Source organism: Eurytemora carolleeae, unplaced genomic scaffold (genome assembly GCF_000591075.1).
Source record: "Eurytemora carolleeae unplaced genomic scaffold, Eaff_2.0 scaffold22, whole genome shotgun sequence".
Taxonomy (NCBI): Eukaryota; Metazoa; Arthropoda; class Copepoda; order Calanoida; family Temoridae; genus Eurytemora; species Eurytemora carolleeae.
The window spans coordinates 271,006-289,549 of NW_019396028.1; the positions used below are offsets into that span (position 1 = coordinate 271,006).

The 18,544-nt window shown below is 32.0% G+C and overlaps 1 protein-coding gene across 1 annotated transcript; it reads left to right on the plus strand.

Annotated features, from left to right (window-relative positions):
- The first annotated feature begins 6,182 nt into the window (after positions 1 to 6,182).
- On the plus strand, positions 6,183 to 18,526 carry LOC111694920 (uncharacterized). Its single transcript, XM_023463982.1, has 16 exons — positions 6,183 to 6,599; positions 6,773 to 6,842; positions 7,495 to 7,566; positions 8,775 to 9,252; positions 9,320 to 9,347; positions 9,651 to 9,843; positions 10,321 to 10,381; positions 10,564 to 10,611; positions 10,947 to 10,985; positions 11,264 to 11,332; positions 11,484 to 11,576; positions 12,288 to 12,443; positions 14,148 to 14,576; positions 15,245 to 15,366; positions 16,488 to 16,564; positions 18,021 to 18,526. Exons 1-13 carry the CDS (start codon positions 6,185 to 6,187, stop codon positions 14,217 to 14,219), a joined length of 1,794 nt encoding a protein of 597 aa, XP_023319750.1. The 5' UTR covers positions 6,183 to 6,184; the 3' UTR covers positions 14,220 to 14,576; positions 15,245 to 15,366; positions 16,488 to 16,564; positions 18,021 to 18,526.
- The last annotated feature ends 18 nt before the right edge of the window (positions 18,527 to 18,544 follow it).

Below are 18,544 nucleotides of genomic sequence, written 5' to 3' on the forward strand. Positions count from 1 at the left end.
AACAAATCATTAAGATATTACAACCTATAGTCATCGATTATCTTTCGCCACATTTGTGTATAGTTGATATTTCATAATATGTTTTAATTGTTATGATCTGAGAATTACTTTTAAAAACATTTATTCCTGTTTCGAGGATTATTGGTAATGAAGACGACATTTTCATATTTTCCAGGAATGTTCGAAAACAAGTTGTACGCTAAATATTATTTTTAAAAATAAAATCAAAACATATTATGAAAAATCAACAAATGTGGCGAAAGATAATCGATGACCATAGATTGTAATATCTGAATGATTTGTTTGAAATTAAATAGATTTTTTTACGATCTAAGTCGTATGTTGCATCTTTCTGAATTTGTATGGACACTACTTTCTTCGGTATTAGTCGTTTTTAACAATTTTCTCCTTAAAGACGCAACAGATAGAAGTAAGATTAGTAGCGATCAAAAGCGCTTTTTATAGTATTAAGCCTACACCCCCTTTCATTTTTGCGAACACTCCCTTTAAGGGGGGGGGACTGGGACTCAGATCATTGAATTCTATGGTTTCCATGGTACTGTGATCTAGACAGGCTGCATTTGTTGCATAAAACGTGCTGGGTCGACTCACTGTGTAGCCAGACTGGACAGTATATACTGTACGTGTTGGTATTGGCACGGATCATGCAACTTTTAGACTGGTGTGAGGGGGTTTTATGTGAACAATTCACCCCTGTTCACGACACAAAAGTTCTTGCTTTAGATGTAATTTCAAATGTAGATAAATAATGTTCTTTACATGAACCAAGAATACATAATTTCATCTCTCATATATCTCAGATTTAAAGAGGTTTTCAGAATACTATTCACTAGATAACCCACCTGGGAGACAAGTAGTTCAATTCTTCTACAGGGTGTCCCAATAAACATGGGAATTAGGAGACGAGTTGAAAGTTGACATCGATTATTGATAATTTATAAATGGCAAAAAGTGTATTGAAATAAAAATTTTACGTCTTATGTGCTTTTGAAATTAAATTAAAAATTAAAAATATTTAGTAGTTATTTAATAACTTAGAATCTGGACAGAGTTTTCAACATCTCCGTGAATTTTGAAGGTGCAAATATGGCAAACCAGATATTGGAATTTCCCAGCTTTGATTATTAACTGCAGTTCAACTGGAATGCTACACAAATTGTGATCACGTGCCACGCAGCAAAAAAAGATGATATATAAGTCTTCACTTAATTACCATGTTTTTTTGGGACACTCTGTAGCATATTCTCTTCTTTTACAGTGGTTGGCAGAATAATATGGAGAAGATAATCTATATGTAATTATTCAAACTGACTTTGATGTATGAAGAAGCCAAGCAACTATTCAAGAAAGCTGCCTTTTTATTAATTACTATGTCTCGTAAAAGGAATTTAATCTGTGCTACAAACTCTAATTCTCCGGTTTCTAAATCTGAGGGTGTAAACCTTTGATTTCAACAATAGATTTTTTATCTAAGAGAATCCAAAGTTTGAAATAGCTAAGGTCTCTATTACCATGCATGGTTGCCAAGATTTTTTGGCTAAGACTCAATTTATTTAAAGAAAATAAATATTACATGATACTTTGGTGAGTTACTGATTTGTCGTTTTGTACTTTTTCGTACAAAAAAGTATAGATGAGGGAAAGCGTTTAATAGGTCAAATTGTGTTCGAAAGTCATGGTTCTCTGGGATAAGGACCGAACCGAATCTGCGTGACCTATACCTGCTGTTTTATTCAAACAATACCTTCCATTTAAATGTGGATTGTGGATTGTGGATTGTGGATTGTGGATTGTAGCTAGATTGAGGATTGTGGATTGTGGATTGTGGATTGTGGATTATGGATTGTGGATTGTGGATTGTGGAGGGCCGGTAACGTCGTTTTTCTATGTTGCTAGTAGATGTCTGTCTTTCTATGAGACTATTGAAGCAAGTTCTAAGCTTTGCATTAGATTTCTTTCTAATTTATGCAAAAATGACCTTAACACAGTTTTTGGCAGAAATTTATTTTCCATTGCAAATGATTGTTCTGTAAATCTTTCTGATCTTGGTAAAATGTTTGTTAAGAAACAAATGAAATATTTTGATGTCCCATTGGACCATGCATGGAAAGTTCCGGTTTTACAAGAACTTTTAAATACAGGAACGAATAATTTATATGTTAAAGGATTCGATGATTACGTAATAAGTGAAATGATAAACATGGTATGTAATAAGTAATGATCAATGTCGCCTATTTGTGCATAATTTTTCATATTTTTTTCTTTTGTAAAACTATATATTCAAATTATTAAACGAATTTAAACTACACCATTTATATATGTATTTATATCTTTGTGTGTGAATCACTCCTGTTTGCCGCGTCCATTAGCGCCTGATCCAATCAGGGTTCAGTCACGAGTTTGTAGTCTATTCTGAACTAATAGAAATTGCATGTCGGTAACATCTATCTTTCTATCTGTCTCATTATCCAATTAGAGATATGAATCCTTGAATCGGAGTAAATGGAAATATCTAATTCTATTGAAACTATAGGGGAATAAATCTTTAAAATAATAATAATTATTTTAAAAATAATATATGGAGTATAACACTACCATGCAAACAAAGATTCTGGGGTTCCATCATAGAGAATAGAATATATAGAGAGGAATTAAAAGAATCTCTCGGTATGAATTTTTTCAGTCCCTTTCAGCCTGAAAGGGAGTTCAAAGTGTACAAATCATGTAAATGTTTACAAATTATATGCAGTAGAGTACATTAATACAGTATGTTCCCTAGACTATCCATTTCAACTTCGAATTTTTTAAACTGTTAAAAAAACTTTATAATGAATTAGGTGAATAAAAAACATCATTTGATTTATAGTTATAACGGAAAATCATCGTTTGTAAAGTGGAAACCAGCCTATTTCATAATTTGGTTTTCTTTTAACAATAATTTATAGATTTTCTATAAAATGATATTCCAGGGTCCAACAGGTTATAAGGCATAAATATGTGAAGTACACCTGCAGTATGGAAGCAGTACAACAAAATGGCCGTTTTACACTTTTTTCTAGTAAATTCCTCTCTATATATTCTATTCTCTATGGGTTCCATGTATTCTCCTTGGAATAAAACATATTGAAGGGACTAGAAGCGTAATTTCATGTGACTTGCACATTTGTATTCCACATTTTAAGGTTTTAAGAGCACCATGGTAAATCGGGCATTGTTATCTTCGCATAGAAGGTCAGTTAAAATTACACCTACAGTCCGTTTAATTTTACTCTTCTCCTATAATTGTTTAGCTGTATCTTGTTGAATGTTGATGATGTTGATTAAAGATTTAATTAAATATGACCCTAGTGTGTTCTAGGATTAAAGATGCATGCTCCCAGTCCATTGTTTACCAGAGGTTCCTTCATTACACATGTAATTGACAAATATATATTAAGAATATAATTGAATAATCGTACAAAGGATATGTGAATATTGTTAATTAAATAACAATCTAATTAAAGAACATCAAGATCTAAATAAATATGGAACATAGAATTATTTATTCGTAATGAGGAAGCAATTTATTTCTTGAGGACAGTTCCATTTTATCAAGTCAGATGCATATTGTAAACAAATATAGCAACCTTTTGTGATTATTCTTCTTCTGGATATATTGATTTTATCCTGTCAAGTCCTTATTCCATACCAATTAAACTGCTTTTATCAATCTATCCCTGTTTCATTTCCATTTATACTAACCCAATCCATCCCTGTTTGATTTTTCTATTATACCAACCCAATCAATACTTATTTCTTTTTTCATTTATAATAGCCCAATCCGTCCTTGGTTAAATTTTCATTTATAATAGTCCAATCCGTCCTTGTTTCTATTTTCATTTACACCAGCCCAACCCGTCCTTGTTTGATTTTTAAATAAGACTAACCTAATCCGTTCACCTTTTCACTTATACTAGCCCAATTCGTCCTAAATCAGATTTGCTTTCAATCTTAGTCTTTTTTCATTCATAATATCCGGCCCAATCTGTCCTAGTTTCTAATTTCATTAATACTAGTCCAATCCGTTCATGTTTAATTTTTCATTTATACTGGCCCAATCCGTCCTTGTTTCATTTTTCATTTATACTAGACCAATCCATCCTTGTTTCATTTGTCATTTATACTAGCCTAATCCATCCTTGTTTCATTTTTCATTAAAACAAGCCCAATCCGTCATTGGGTCATTTCTCCTTTATACTATCCCGATCTGTCCTTCGAACATTTTTCATTTATACTAGCCCAATCCGTCCTAGTTTCTAATTTCATTAATACTAGTCCAATCCGTTCATGTTTAATTTTTCATTTATACTAGCCCAATCCATCCTTGTTTAATTTTTCATTCATACTAGCACAATCCATCCTTGTTTCGCTTTTTATTTATACTAGCTCAATCCATCCTTGTTTCGCTTTTTATTTATACTAGCACGATACGTCCTTGTTTCGCTTTTTATTTATACAAGCCCAATCCATCCTTGCCTAATCCGTCTTGGTTAATTTTCCAATAAAACTAGCTCAATTCGTTTTTGGTTCATTTTTCATTTAATTAGCCCAACCCATCCTTGGTTCATTCTTTATCTATACTAGTCCAAACCGTCCTTAGTTTATTTTTCATTTATTCTATCCCAATCCATTCTTATTCATTTTTATTTGTATTATCCCAATCCGTCCTTGTTCGATTTCCATTTATATTATCCCAATCCGTCCTAGTTCTATTTTCATTTATAATATACCAATCTGTTCTAGTTCTATTTCCATTTACAATATCCCAATCCGTCCTAGTTCAATTCACATTTATATCATCCCAATCAGTCCTAGCTCCATTTTTATTTATAATATCGCAATCCGTCCTATTTCAATTTACATTTACAATATCCAAATCCGTCCTAGTTCAATTTACATTTATATTATCCCAATCAGTCCTAGTTCCATTTTCAATTCGTTCTATTTTAATTTACATTTATATTATCCCAATCCAGTCTGGTTCAATTTCCATTTATAATATCCCAATCCATTCTATTTCAATTTCTATTTATAATTTCCTAATCCATTTAAATTTTCCCAATAAGTCCATTTTCAATTATAATATCCCAATACTTCCTAGCTTCATTTTCATTTATAATAACCCAATACTTACTAGCTTCATTTTCATTTGTAATATTCCAATCCACCCTAGTCCAAATAAAACTTATATTATCCCAATCCGTCCTAGTTCCACTTTCATTTATATTAGCAAAATCCGTTCGAGTTCAATTTCCATATATTTATTTTCATTTTTAATTTTACTTTCGTTCATAATTTATTTGTAATATACCAATCCGTCCCTGGGTGCATTTTTTCATTTTTTCTTAGTTCAATCCGGTCTTTGTTTTATTCTAGCACAATTCATCTTAAATCAGATTTGCTTTCCTGCTCAAAAAAACTAAGCAAGTTAAAAATTTCTAGATTTAAATATTTATATTTTGCCAGTAATTCATCGTTAGGGGACAAACTTGCTTAGTAAGCTTAAAATGGATCAGTACGCTCCCGGTCTGGAAATTCAAAACATAAAATTTTCTAAGTTTAGATTTTGATTATCTTTACATTTTGAGACAAAAATAAGAAAGATTAAGATAAGAAATGTTTAAAGAAGAAAATATTATTTTGCCAACTATATAGATCAAAGTTAAACCAGTGATATTAATATTTCCTAGAGGATTTAAAGCTTTTTAATAACTTGTTTCTAGATATATTCATCTATGTAACTTTTTAGTCATTAATTAAAATTATTAAAATTTTTGGTTCGAAAATGTAACTCGGAATTTGAATAATGTAAAGGAATAGATCACAAGCCACAAACTCTAACTTTTAACCCATATTTCTTTGTAACCTGATTGTGTGAACCTTTGATATGTCAAACTATTTTAAATAACACAATTCACTGTTTGAAATATCAAAGGTTCAAAAATCATGTTGCAAAGATATAGGAATTAGAAAATAATTTCTGGTGAGTGTTCAGTGCCTTTTGTTCAGACTGCTGAATAAATTTTTTTATCGATTTTAAAAACGGCATGAGCTTGACATGATTCCTTGTAAATTAACTTTATTAATAATTTTAAATGCCGAAAAAATTAATTTTAAGAAAAAAATGGATTATGAAGCAGATAGACCAAGGAACCCTGAGCCCCCAAAGAAACCTGCCAGGAAAACCAAATTAGTGTACGGAAATGAAAAGACGGAGATGGATATATCCAAATTAAACATGGATATGAATATATCCATTTCAAAAATAAAGATGTATCCTCCTGTGTTCAGCGAACCTCTACACCTAGAGACAGAGACAGCTCTGGAGAATGAAACAGTTCAAAACCAAGATAATCTAGAAATAAACCAGTTTGAAATGCATGAATTTGACAACAACACCAAACCGGTTTCCAAGACTCCAGATTTGGTTTGGAAACCTCAAACGAAAGTCCAAGTTAACCCTGAGAAGAGTGAATATGACCCCAGTATCTCAAGTCGAGAGGATGAAACTAGATCACTGCTTGGTCAGTATCAACCAGGTATCCATATAAAGTTGTAATCTCTGTTTGTTTGAATGTCCGATAATAACTCAGCAACCCCTTGCCCTATTTGCCTCAAATTTTGATTGGGGATCTCGGGAGAACCACGGGAATGTGTTTTTCTTGGTTTCTTACAATAAGTTGACTCTTATTAAGAAAACTTGATTGTCCAGGTTTTATTAATCCTGGAGATGAAGATCTTGAAGATAATCCTGATGATGAATATAAACCTGCAAAACCAAGGTTAACATTTGTATTAATATTGGTAATGTTTGTTTTCTAAACTCCGTGATATCTGGATTCCGGTTCATAGATCAGTTAGAGCAAACTGTACAGTACATATACTGACTATAAGGTAAAAAGGGACGGTACACCAATTGAATCAATCCTTTCTACGGAGATTCTAGATTGTGATTGGTTTAATAGCTAGATAAATAAACGAAATGATCAAGTTCTTTTAGACTTTGAATAATGGGATTTGTCAAAAGAAAATGATTAGCCTAAGAACGTATTGATCTACTGTACAAGAATAACTTAAAGGGACTGTAACCGTAATTTAGTGACCCTCTAAGCAAAGATGACAATGCCCGACTTACAAAGGTACCTTTGAAACCTAACTCTGATAAAAATGTGGAAGATACAATCATTTTTCTTAGCCAAAAAGTGTTTATTTCTGTGAGTTTTTTAAAAAAAAGAAACGCGAAAGTCACTTTTGCAGAGACACCAAATAAACAGTTTAGAGAAACTAAAACATTTATATCTAATTCATACTTTTAAGGGTACCGTTGTAAATCAGGCATTGCGATCTTTGCATGGTGGGTCACATGAAATTAGGATTAGAGTCCCTTTAAACTACGTTTTTTTTTATCCCTCAGTACTTACCATCAGTATTTAGGCGAGGTAGCTGGGTCATCTCGTCTATAGTTGTAGAGAAAATCAAGTCTCATAATAATACAACAAAACAATGGTAATTGAAAATATATTTAAAGGGACTGTAAACGTAATTTCAAGTAATCCTTTATGATAATTTGCAATTATGGTTTCTTTATACAAGTGACTTGTTTTTAATCTTAATGATTTATTTCTTTTAAATTTTACAATATTTTTAATATTTATATGATATCAGATGAAAATATTTTGATATTTCTTCTTCGCTTTATTCTTGTTCATCTTTTATACATCTTTCAATCATATATCGGCTAATTTTGAAAAAAGAAAAAAAGGGATGTTCTTGTAAATTATACACTTTCACTAGCAGAATTATCTTTAAAAAGATCTTGTTTTTTTTCTGAAATTCATTTTGAGTGAACTGTCTGGTTTTCTTTTCTTGGAAAGCTTACCAGGCAATTTGTAGTATTTCAATGTCAGCTCTGTATTGCTTGCACATGTTTGCTAGGGTCGGCTTTACACATTTTTTAGATCATTTAACTTCAATAAGATTTTTTGAAGAGAGGGGGTAGGATGTCTCCCATCCTGTTTTTGTCTTCATTCTCTATCGGTAAAAAAAGTGTAAAGCTGAAAACACCCCTTTCTTTATTTTCTTCTTTTTTCTAGTTTATCTCTTTTCTGCACTTTAAGACCTTTCTAAATAGTCCTTTTAACATCCGAGTTGTGGAAAAGGTAGAGAAGAGAGATTAGTAGATTTATAGGAAGAAGGGTATAGGGGATTTCTCCCTGTGTTCCTCCATTTTATACTGTTTCCCAGCTAGGGAAATTAAGGAAAACCCATAACTTGCACCCCTTATGGAAAATGGGGAGTTGTGATCCCTGAAAGCTCTCTTGAGAGGAATCTTCCATAGCAGTCCAGTCTTCACATCTGGTCGAGTAAAAAGCCGGTAACCTTGTGCAATGGCTTGTATATCCAAGTGACTTGTAGATTTAGGCAGAAGAGATATATTTTCCAATTTATGGCTTAGATATAGGTTTAGAGGGTAGTGTTGTGAATCAGTCATGTCATGTATCTCTTAAAATTTCATGGCACCATTGTGAACGCAACATTTGATCATGATTTTGACAATTACTCAAACTAAAGCTAAAGTTCACTGCAATAAAGTATCAGAGGTAAACCCAAAGGTCAAGACGTTGCGACACGGTTTTAATGCATTTATTTCATAGATTTCTGTGCTGGAAGGTTACTCGAAATAAAAAATAAAAATAAAAAAATTTAATTTTTAGGGAAAATAAGAAAATTACAGATTGGCTAGAGACTCAGCCAAGAAGTTGTGGCATAACCGAGGATTCTATTCATCAGGCTTCTAGTAATATACACAGTCAAACTTTTCTTCACGGAAATGGTTCAATGCTCAATAGCTCGAAAACCAACTCAGAGTCATTAATCCAGAATACCAGCACACAGAATTATTGTAATTTTACAAGCACTATAAACCAAGAGTTTCAAGCAAAAAAATATGAAACAATAACCAGGTCTTTGATGGAACCAACCCTGAATCCTGGAAATGGTTTTGCTCAAGAAAATAAGGATCCTCAGTCTTATATTTCATCAGCTAGGAAGAAGAAAGTGTTGAATGAAATAAGTTTAGAAAATATTGAACCTTTTGGAAAATCCAGTTCATTGCTACTTTCAAGCTTTCCTGTTAATAATAGAAGAAATTCTGTTATAAGCGTAGATTCGTCTTCAGAACAGAGTAATAATGTAAGTACCAATAATTTTAATTATTCATGATTTATTCTAAAAAAAAAATTGAAATAATGTTTTTCAGGCATTAAAGACTTGGTCAACATCACAAGGTTAATTTATAATATTATTATAACAATTTCTATTTATAAAAGTTTTTTTGAAAGATAAATACAAAATTGTAAGATTATTTTAATAGTATAACAGTATTCCGATATTGGGATTCTTGGGACCCCAGAACACCCCCCCCCCCGTCTGCAGGGGTGGGAGGGGGAACCCAGGACCCAGAACACCCCCCCCCTGTCCCAGGACCCCGAAACCCCCCTCAAGTGTGGAACTGTCCCACAACATTTATTTTGATATTCATAATATTTTTGAAAGATACCAATTTTTTTTTAAACTCAAATTAATTATAGAGGAATCTTCAAGAAAAGTGCGACGAAGTAGTGTTTGTCACAGCAATGGTAATAATACTAATACCTGGAAGGAGGCTAGAGATCTCCGATCGTCTTCTGTCGATCCTGAAAAGAAACCTATAATCTTCAGTTTCCTTGGACTCGACCAGGATCCGAAGCATAGAACTAGGCAGCATGATTTTATTCCTCCCAGGTATACTTGGAAAAATATTTTCTTTTTCATGAAAAACTTGTTTGATCTCTCGTGATCAAGGTTGTTTATTAAGGTAAGATTCTCTGGATGCCCTCCAATGTCGTCTTTATAGCAATGGACAGTGGACAAACATCCTCATAACATTGTAATTGCTTATTGGCGGAAGATGAAGTGACAACGTTGTTGGTGAGAGTGGGAAGGATTTTCTTAGCTTTCAGCTGTAAAACGCGGAGAAAATCCTTCCCCCTCTCACTAATAACGCTGTGACTTTATCCTCCACCAATTGCCATGAAGACGACATTTTCCGTACATTCGAGCACATCCAGAGAATCTAACCTTAATATACAACCTTGCTTGCGATGCAATTTAATTGAAAGATGTTAAAAGGGTAGGAAGCAAATTTTTCTCCCTATCCCCCCTGATGAAACATTCTTGTGCGATTAAGATTTATTTAATAATTTTGTTGAAATATTTTAGAGATAGTTTAGTTCCCAACCTTTCCCGCTATAGCAGTCAGGAATATATATCTTTAGCTCAGGTTAATCATTTCAGTTCCAAGGTCAATTTTATTGATAGTTATCAGAAATTTAGATTTAATTAAAGCATATTTAGTTACACATGCTTGCCAACAAGATGATTAAAAATGATTTAAAAACTCAAAAGTTTTTCTCAAAGCTTTATTAATTTTAATCAATCTAGAACAATTAAATTTGTTTTCAGGAACCTGGACCTGACACCAATCTAAATAGAAACAAATCATTGAGTAAGGTATCTTTTAAAATATTTGTAGACCTTGTTTTGCCTTTACACAGGTGTATTCAACCGATATTGATTAATTGATTAATTAATTGATTAATTGATGAAATAGTACAAAAATACCGATAAAACTTGATGCATAAAATTATGGCAATTTAAAAAAAACACGTGAAGAAGTTGAGTTCTTCCTCTTAAAAGGTGCTGAAAGAACACCTTCAAGTGATCCTCCATGCAAAGCAAGATTACAACGGTACCCTTAATTTGATAAAAATTCAAGTGTGCACCGTGTTGAGTTAAGACATACGTAACAATTGGAGCCATGTGAATGTATCTTTTTTAACTATTAGGATGGAACTCTATATAGAAGCAATACAAATATTTCAGAGGTAATTTATTTTAAAAATTTACTTTATTTATTCTCAGACATTTATTTAATAGAATCTGACGGAGCTAATCAGACCAACTATGATCCTTCAATTTAAAAAGTTTGATTAATTTTTTTCTAAACTCAACTTTCAAAGTAGGATAAATAAGATGACATTTCAAATACTTTTGTGTTATAATCCGTCTATTTCGACAAACATACATATATAAATATATCATTATTATTATTATTATTATCATTATTATTATTATTATTTTTATTATTATTATTATCCTAAAGGGTGTTGAGACCTATACGTGGAGTAGACGAGGATCTATTTCAGGAACAGGGTTGAGAAGAGAATCTAAGGTATGATCATCTATATGGAACATATCTACTTGAACCACATAGATACGAATTATACTGTGGGGGGGGGGGGCCAACACTTTTATACATAAAATTGTTTTTGCCCTGAACGGACGGAGCAGTATTTAACCAAAATGTAAGTTACTTTGTTTAGGTTAGTGCTCCGGATCCCAAGGATGGAGCAGTATTTAACCGTGACGGAGGTTTCTTTATGCCCTTCGGAAACACCGGGTCCAAACCTACTCAGGTAAATAAATAATCTAATGAATCAGAGAAGAGAACAAAAAAATTAAACATGAAGTCAAATTTCCTCAAATTTTCTAATTTCTATAATTTTTGCAACCTGCCTGTTCAACTTATGTTGGATAACGTTTTCATCGTCGGATATTAAAGATATAGGGACTAGAAAATCGTTATCGTTGCAAGTTTTCAGTTCCTTAAAATAAGAACAGTCAGAAAAACAAAGTAAAAGGGTTAAAAGAAAAGTAGCAGAAAAAATTTTCAGATAATAATTATCGAAGGAGGTATTAAAAAGTAAAAATTTGGTAAAATAAGCTTATAAATCAAAATTTATTACACAAAAACAACCAGAAAACAATGGAATAAGAAGACGACATTATAGAACTACTTAAGTGTATTTGATGTTGTTACAAAGCAAATAGTTTTATTAGACACTTATTAAATAACTAATTTTCTGAAATGGGTCTGTTTCCACTAAATAATTTCTGTGTCTCATGTTCCTTGGAATTTTTTAAAGTTATACCTTGATTCTAAAACTCGTCTTTCTATTTCAGAGTTTTCTGGCTTTCACTGTATGTGCACAGAAAATAAAGATTTTTATGATTATGATCTACGTAAAATATTTCATTTCAGTTGCTTGAAAATTATTTACCTCCATATTTAATTTGAATTGATATATTGGTTGTATATTAATTAGTATGAACAATAAACATATAAGGGGTGTAAGACAAGACGGCAGCTGAAAGCAGAAGAAGATCTAAGAGAAAGGTTGGAGGAAGAGGAGAGAAGAAGAGTAGAGGAGAATAGAAGAGAGAGGAATCAGAAGAAAAAGGAGAAAAGAAGAAGAAATCTAACTTCTACAGTTAGTGTTCAGGTATATTATATAACGAATGGAATGTGTGGAGAGGGGAACATTGGGGTATTTTAAGGGGGTCAGGTCAGTCAGGGGGGGGACTGGTTTTTGTCACAATACTTCTCTTAAAATGGATCATGACTTGTGTTTCATGATGAGAATTGACAATATAAATACATTCTGAAATCTTTGTATTTACACACATTGTATCAAGTGTAGCTTGCAAGGGCGGCTTCAGAATTTAATACAAGGGGGTAAAAGATTCCCCCCCCCCCCTATATTAGTTTTACCTCCCTCTGTAATCTTATAATAAAATGACCTCCCTTCTATTGATATAAAGTAATCTTATAATAAAATGACCTCCCTTCTATTGATATAAAGTACTATTTACCATACTAATATTACAGTTTCTTTTACATTTAAGTATTATGGATTGAACCTTAAACATTAACATTATACATAGAATATCATATTATTCTAATCAAGGGAGAATTATTTTTTATTTTTCCTGCTATTATTATTGATCTTTTATTAAATAATGCGTCTTAAATCATGCCAATTTTTCTTGCAGGAGACTGCATTAGTTTCTATGTTAATTTTTAAAGTTAAAAATAAAAGTATACCGTAAGAAAGCTTAAAGTAAAAAAAGGAATTTTAATTCAAAATAAAAAAAACATCCTCCCTTCTTCCAAATCTACGATAATTTAGTTTTCTAGGGCCGCTTGAAATAAAGGTATTTATAACACTGTTGTCCGAAATTAAGGCAAGCCTCTTTGGGTTCATCGCCATTCTTTCCAGCTTGACCAACCTGTTGGTGGTCATAGATGACCTGTTCCAGGTCAAAAGCCTTCGGAGTACTGAATTTGTAAAATCCAGGGGGGGGTACACCCCCCATAATTTCACTCAGGAGGGGTAATGGACTGCCACCACCTCCCTGAGGCCGCCTATGGTAGCTTGTATTGATTTATAATGATTTTAATTTATAATTACTTTTCGACCGTTCATATATTTATCCTTGAATGGATCCTATAAATCCTCTTTATTGATTACATTTCAGAGAACATTGTTTATATAGGTTACACAAGAGATGTAAAGATTTACATTCTGTTTACAACCACAAACTCATGGTCCTCCCTTTCCTTATTAAAATAGATTAATTAAAAATGTCTTACTATTTAGTCTTCAGTATCTACAACTTATGTATCTCTTTAATCATTATAAATATCCAAATCGGTAACCGCCAAAAAAGTCATTGGAAAAAAAGTTTCCGGAAAAAAATCCTAAAATTTCACACTAAAAAAGTCCTGTGGAAAAAAGTCCTTTTATTAAAAAGTCTCCGGAAATAAAGTCCTACCAATTCGAGACTTTATTTTCTAGGACTTTTTTTCTAGGTTTTTCTTTCCCTCGGATTTATTTTCTTCAGGACTTTTTTTCCTGAGATCTTATTTCCTGAGACTTTATTAGAAGCCCCCATACTATTTTAGGAAAAAAGTCCCAGGAATCCAAAACACAGGACTTTATTTCCAGTGACATTTTTTCCAAGGACTTGAGAAAATTCGGATTTTTTTCCAAAGTTTTATTTCCAGGTTTTTTTTCCATAAACTTTTTTTCACGGAACTTTCTTGCATAGATTCATCCAAATCAAGATGAGATTGTCTCTGTACATAAACTACAAATGGTTTAAAGTGCTACAAGTTGGTCACTTTATATCTTTTATTGAACTAGACTGAAGAGCTTGCTAAACGAAGTGCTGAAATAGATGGAGTTACGAGATTTAGGAATGGGAAAATGATTTAATTTAATTTAAATTTTCGCATTGGCAATATTTTTAGATATTTATTTAGCCCAAAAGTGATATTTATTTTTTCCTCAGCAACAGTAGCTTACTGGTTAATAATCTCAGCAACAACATCAACATGACCAACATCAACAACACCACTCCTGGTGATCAATATCTTACAACAGAGATAATCAACAACATCAATTCCAGTATTAATCTTAGCCTGGTAAACATGCAGAATCAATCAGATCCTAAACCTATCCCTGAAAACTCAAGTATTCAATCCAACCTAGAGATTCCATCAGCTCAATCCAACCCAAACCAACTCAATTTAAATGAAACTGTTCAGGGGGGAAAACTCAACGAAAAAACAGGTATGAATATTACGACCAAAACTTTTCTGAATCTGATATATAAACTTTGCTTGTGGGTCTGTCTGTTAATACGGTTGAACCAATTGAGCCCAAATTATGTGTGGGACCTCTCCTGACCCCAGGGAATGTCAAAATGTATAAAATTACCCCAAAAAATATTTTGATTTTCGTAAAATTTGGAAAATTTGTTTTTTTATTGTACAAAGAGAAAACGCACACAGTGCATCAATTAAAATTGAATTAGAAGATTGGTGCACAGTACAGTACAGTACAGTACAGTACAGTACAGTACAGTACAGTGCCCTGAAAAGCTTATCTATATATAAATTTGGCTTGTCTGTTTGTTTGTCTGTTTGTTTGTTTGTATCCAATAAACGTCAAAACGGCTGAACCGATCGGGCCCAAATTTTTTTTGGGACATCTAGGGACCCCAGGGAAGGTTTATGAATGATCAAAATTTCAAACATTTGTCTCCATCAAAATTCGATCTTCATTAAATTTTTTAAAATTTTGAAAATCCACGAAATTTTTTGTGAAAATCCGCGAATTATTTTTGTTTTGTTTTACGATGTACACAAAGAGAACATGTTCACAATTAATTTAGAAGATGGGCGCGAAGCGCCCTCTAAGGCTAGTTATTCTAAATTTCTACATTTTATTGTTTTCAGGAGCGGAAAAATGGAAAAGTTGGCGGGGTTGGGAGGAAGGAGAAGAGGTTTCAGGATCCTTTATAGGTTGCGGATCCGAACCTTTGGGAGGAAAAAAGAACTGGTGGGACTGGGAACCAGAGGTAATTAATGAGATAATTTTTCTCTCAAAAACTTATTAATCGAATTTGAATTAATTTTAAAATTACTAGGCTTTCATAGGCTTTTTTTTTAAAAATCGTGGAATTTTTACTATTTAACTAAGTCGAATTTTGTTGGAGGCAAATATTTGAAAATTTGATCATCCACAAACCTTCCCTGGGGTCAAGCAAGATCCCACACAAAATTTGGGCCCGATCGGTTCAGCTATTTATTTGAAACAAACAAACAGACAGATAGACTAGCAAAGTATATATATACTAGCCTTTTAGAGCGCTTCGCGGCCGTATTCTATTTTAATTGTGAACATGGTTATCTTTGTGTACATCGTAAAAGCAAAACAAAAAAAGTTCAAGGATTTTGACAAAAAATGTTGTGGATTTTCAAAATTTTTAAAAATTAAATGAAAATCGAATTTTGATGGGGACAAATATTTGAAATTTTGATCATTCATAAACTTTCCCTGGGGCCATGTGAGGTCCAACACAAAATTTTGGCTTGATCGGTTCAGCCGTTTTTACGTTTATTGGATACAAACAAACAGACAAGCTAAATTTATATATAGACTAGGCTTTCACAAAAAAAGCAAAAAATTTCGCGGATTTTATAAAAAAAATGGTGGATTTTCAAAATTTTCAAAAATCGAAATTTGTTAGAGGCAAATTTTTGAAACTTCGATCTTCCATAAACCTTCCCTGCGGTCATGCGAGATCCCACACAAAATTTGGGCCCGATCGGTTCAGCCTTCGACGTTTATTGGACACAGACAGACAGACAGACAGACAAGCAAAGTAAAAGTAAAAGTTATCAACATTGATTTTTTAAATCAAGATTTAAAAATCCTTGATATTTTCGACTTTAAAGCAATCGATAAATATGAAAACTAGTAGATGAATTATCTCAAAAATGCCCTTGCCATTCTGCAAAAAACGTCAATGTTTAAAAGTAAAAACATTTGAAGACAATTGTTTTTATGAGACCTAATTCTAAGTTTCATCTTTTATTCGTCACTATGATTCTTTGAAGATTAAAAACATATATTTTCCCTAAAAGATTATTGTCATTATAAAAAGGATTTTTTGGGAGGCAAATTTATTACTTATAGATTCCTGAGAATGAATTAAGAAGGAAACGAGATCCAGTTCTTCATTGTTCAATGGATGATGATTTTGTGCCGGACAGGTACAGAAAAGCAAAAATAATAAAAGATCAAATGCCAAATGATCAAATACCGAATTATACAGTACAAACGCAGTACGTTTCAATTCGGTCTACAAGCTAGAAATGTAAACAAATCAGAGAAAAATCATAACAACGGATCGTACTGCATTGTTCATCTCAAAACCGGTTAAATGTCAACAACAAAGATTAAACAAAAACGAAACGATAAGAGATAAGAGAAGAGAAGAAAAAAGATAAGAGAACAGAAGAGTAGAGAAGAGAAGAAAAGAAAAGATAAGAAAAAAGAGAAGAAAAAATAGATTGTGTGAAAGAGAGAGCATTTTACAGACGTTTTATCCATAGAGAATAGAATATATAGAGAGGAATTAAAAGAATCTCTCGGTATGGATTTGTTCAGTCCCTTTCAGCCTGAAAGGGAGTTCAAAGTGTACAAATCATGTAAATGTTCACAAATTATATGCAGAGTAGAGTACATTAATACAGTATGTTCCCTAGACTATCCATTTCAATTTCGAATTTTTTAAACTGTTAAATAAACTTTATAATGAATTAGGTGAATAAAAACATCATTTGATTTATAGTTATAACGGAAAATCATCGTTTGTAAAGTGGAAGGCATAGAGTCTATGTGAAATGATCATTATCATTATGAAACCAGCCTATTTCATAATTTGGTTTTATATTAATATTAATTTTAGATTTTCTATTAAATGATATTCCAGGGCCCAACAGGTTATATAGCATAAATATGTGAAGTACACCTGCAGTATGGAAACAGTACAACAAAATGGCCGTTTTACACTTTTTTCTAGTAAATTCCTCTCTATATATTCTATTCTCTATGGTTTTATCATAAAAATATGTTTAAGAATATCCCTTAAACTTTAAAATTAACTTTATTGTAAAATTGCTATTATGATATTTTTGAAAAAAAATAGTTGTCACAACTGTTCAGCGTACATCTTTTTGATCATATAAAGATTTTTGATCATTTGGTATTTGATATTCTGATATTTTTGCATAGAAAACAGTTTCTCTAGGATTTGCATCTTTAGATAATGACAATCTGTTTTTTCTTTCTTACAGCAAAACAGTTTCATAGTTTGGTTTCTCAGACAATCTGAAATTTCTTCCGACATTTTTTCCTGAATAATTCATATAATCCACACAGCTTTCATTTCTTTGACCGGTGGTCAACATTTTTCAATGAGATCTTCAATGCTTGATCTCGATATCCACTATGAAAACTTATAAAGAAATTGAGCTTTTGCCACAAACTCAGATTTTCTAATTCCTATATCTATGCTTCCCGGATTCGTAACCTTCGATATTTCAAACTTTAAATCCTTTAAATCAAAAAATCTAAGTTTACACCATTATTTTGACATGCAATAAAATAGATACGGAGAATAATCATCTATGTTGAATTTTCTAATTTTATGTAATTTTTGTTTAGAAGTTTTTTGAGCTGTTCAAGAGAACCCATCAATAGGTTTGACTCAAGTTTTGAGCTAAACAGAACTAAAACAATGGGTAGAAATTCGTCAAGAGATATATCTCGAGGTCATCAATTGAGAAACAGAACTGCTTCGGCTTCAAGATAGATTGGTCGATTTTAGACTAAAGTAAATTTTATGTATGATTGAAATCTGATTTGTTCTCTAATTTAAGAGCTAGTTGAGTGTGTACAATGAGTCTTATTAAACATGCAAATTAATTAGAAATCATATTTTATCTTGTAGCATTTAATTGTAAACCTTGTCAATCTAATATTCACTAAAACAAACAGTTTTTTGGCACGTTTTATATTCAGAAAGCCAGGATCAAGTAAAATCAGTTCGTTATTTTTCAACTGTGAAGCTAGTTTGTTTGGGACACCCTACGTGTAAAATTTTGTTCCATTGTAATAAATACTTTAATGCAAAATAATTATTGTTAGAAATAAAAAAGATATAATAAATAACACGGTTTAGATGATTA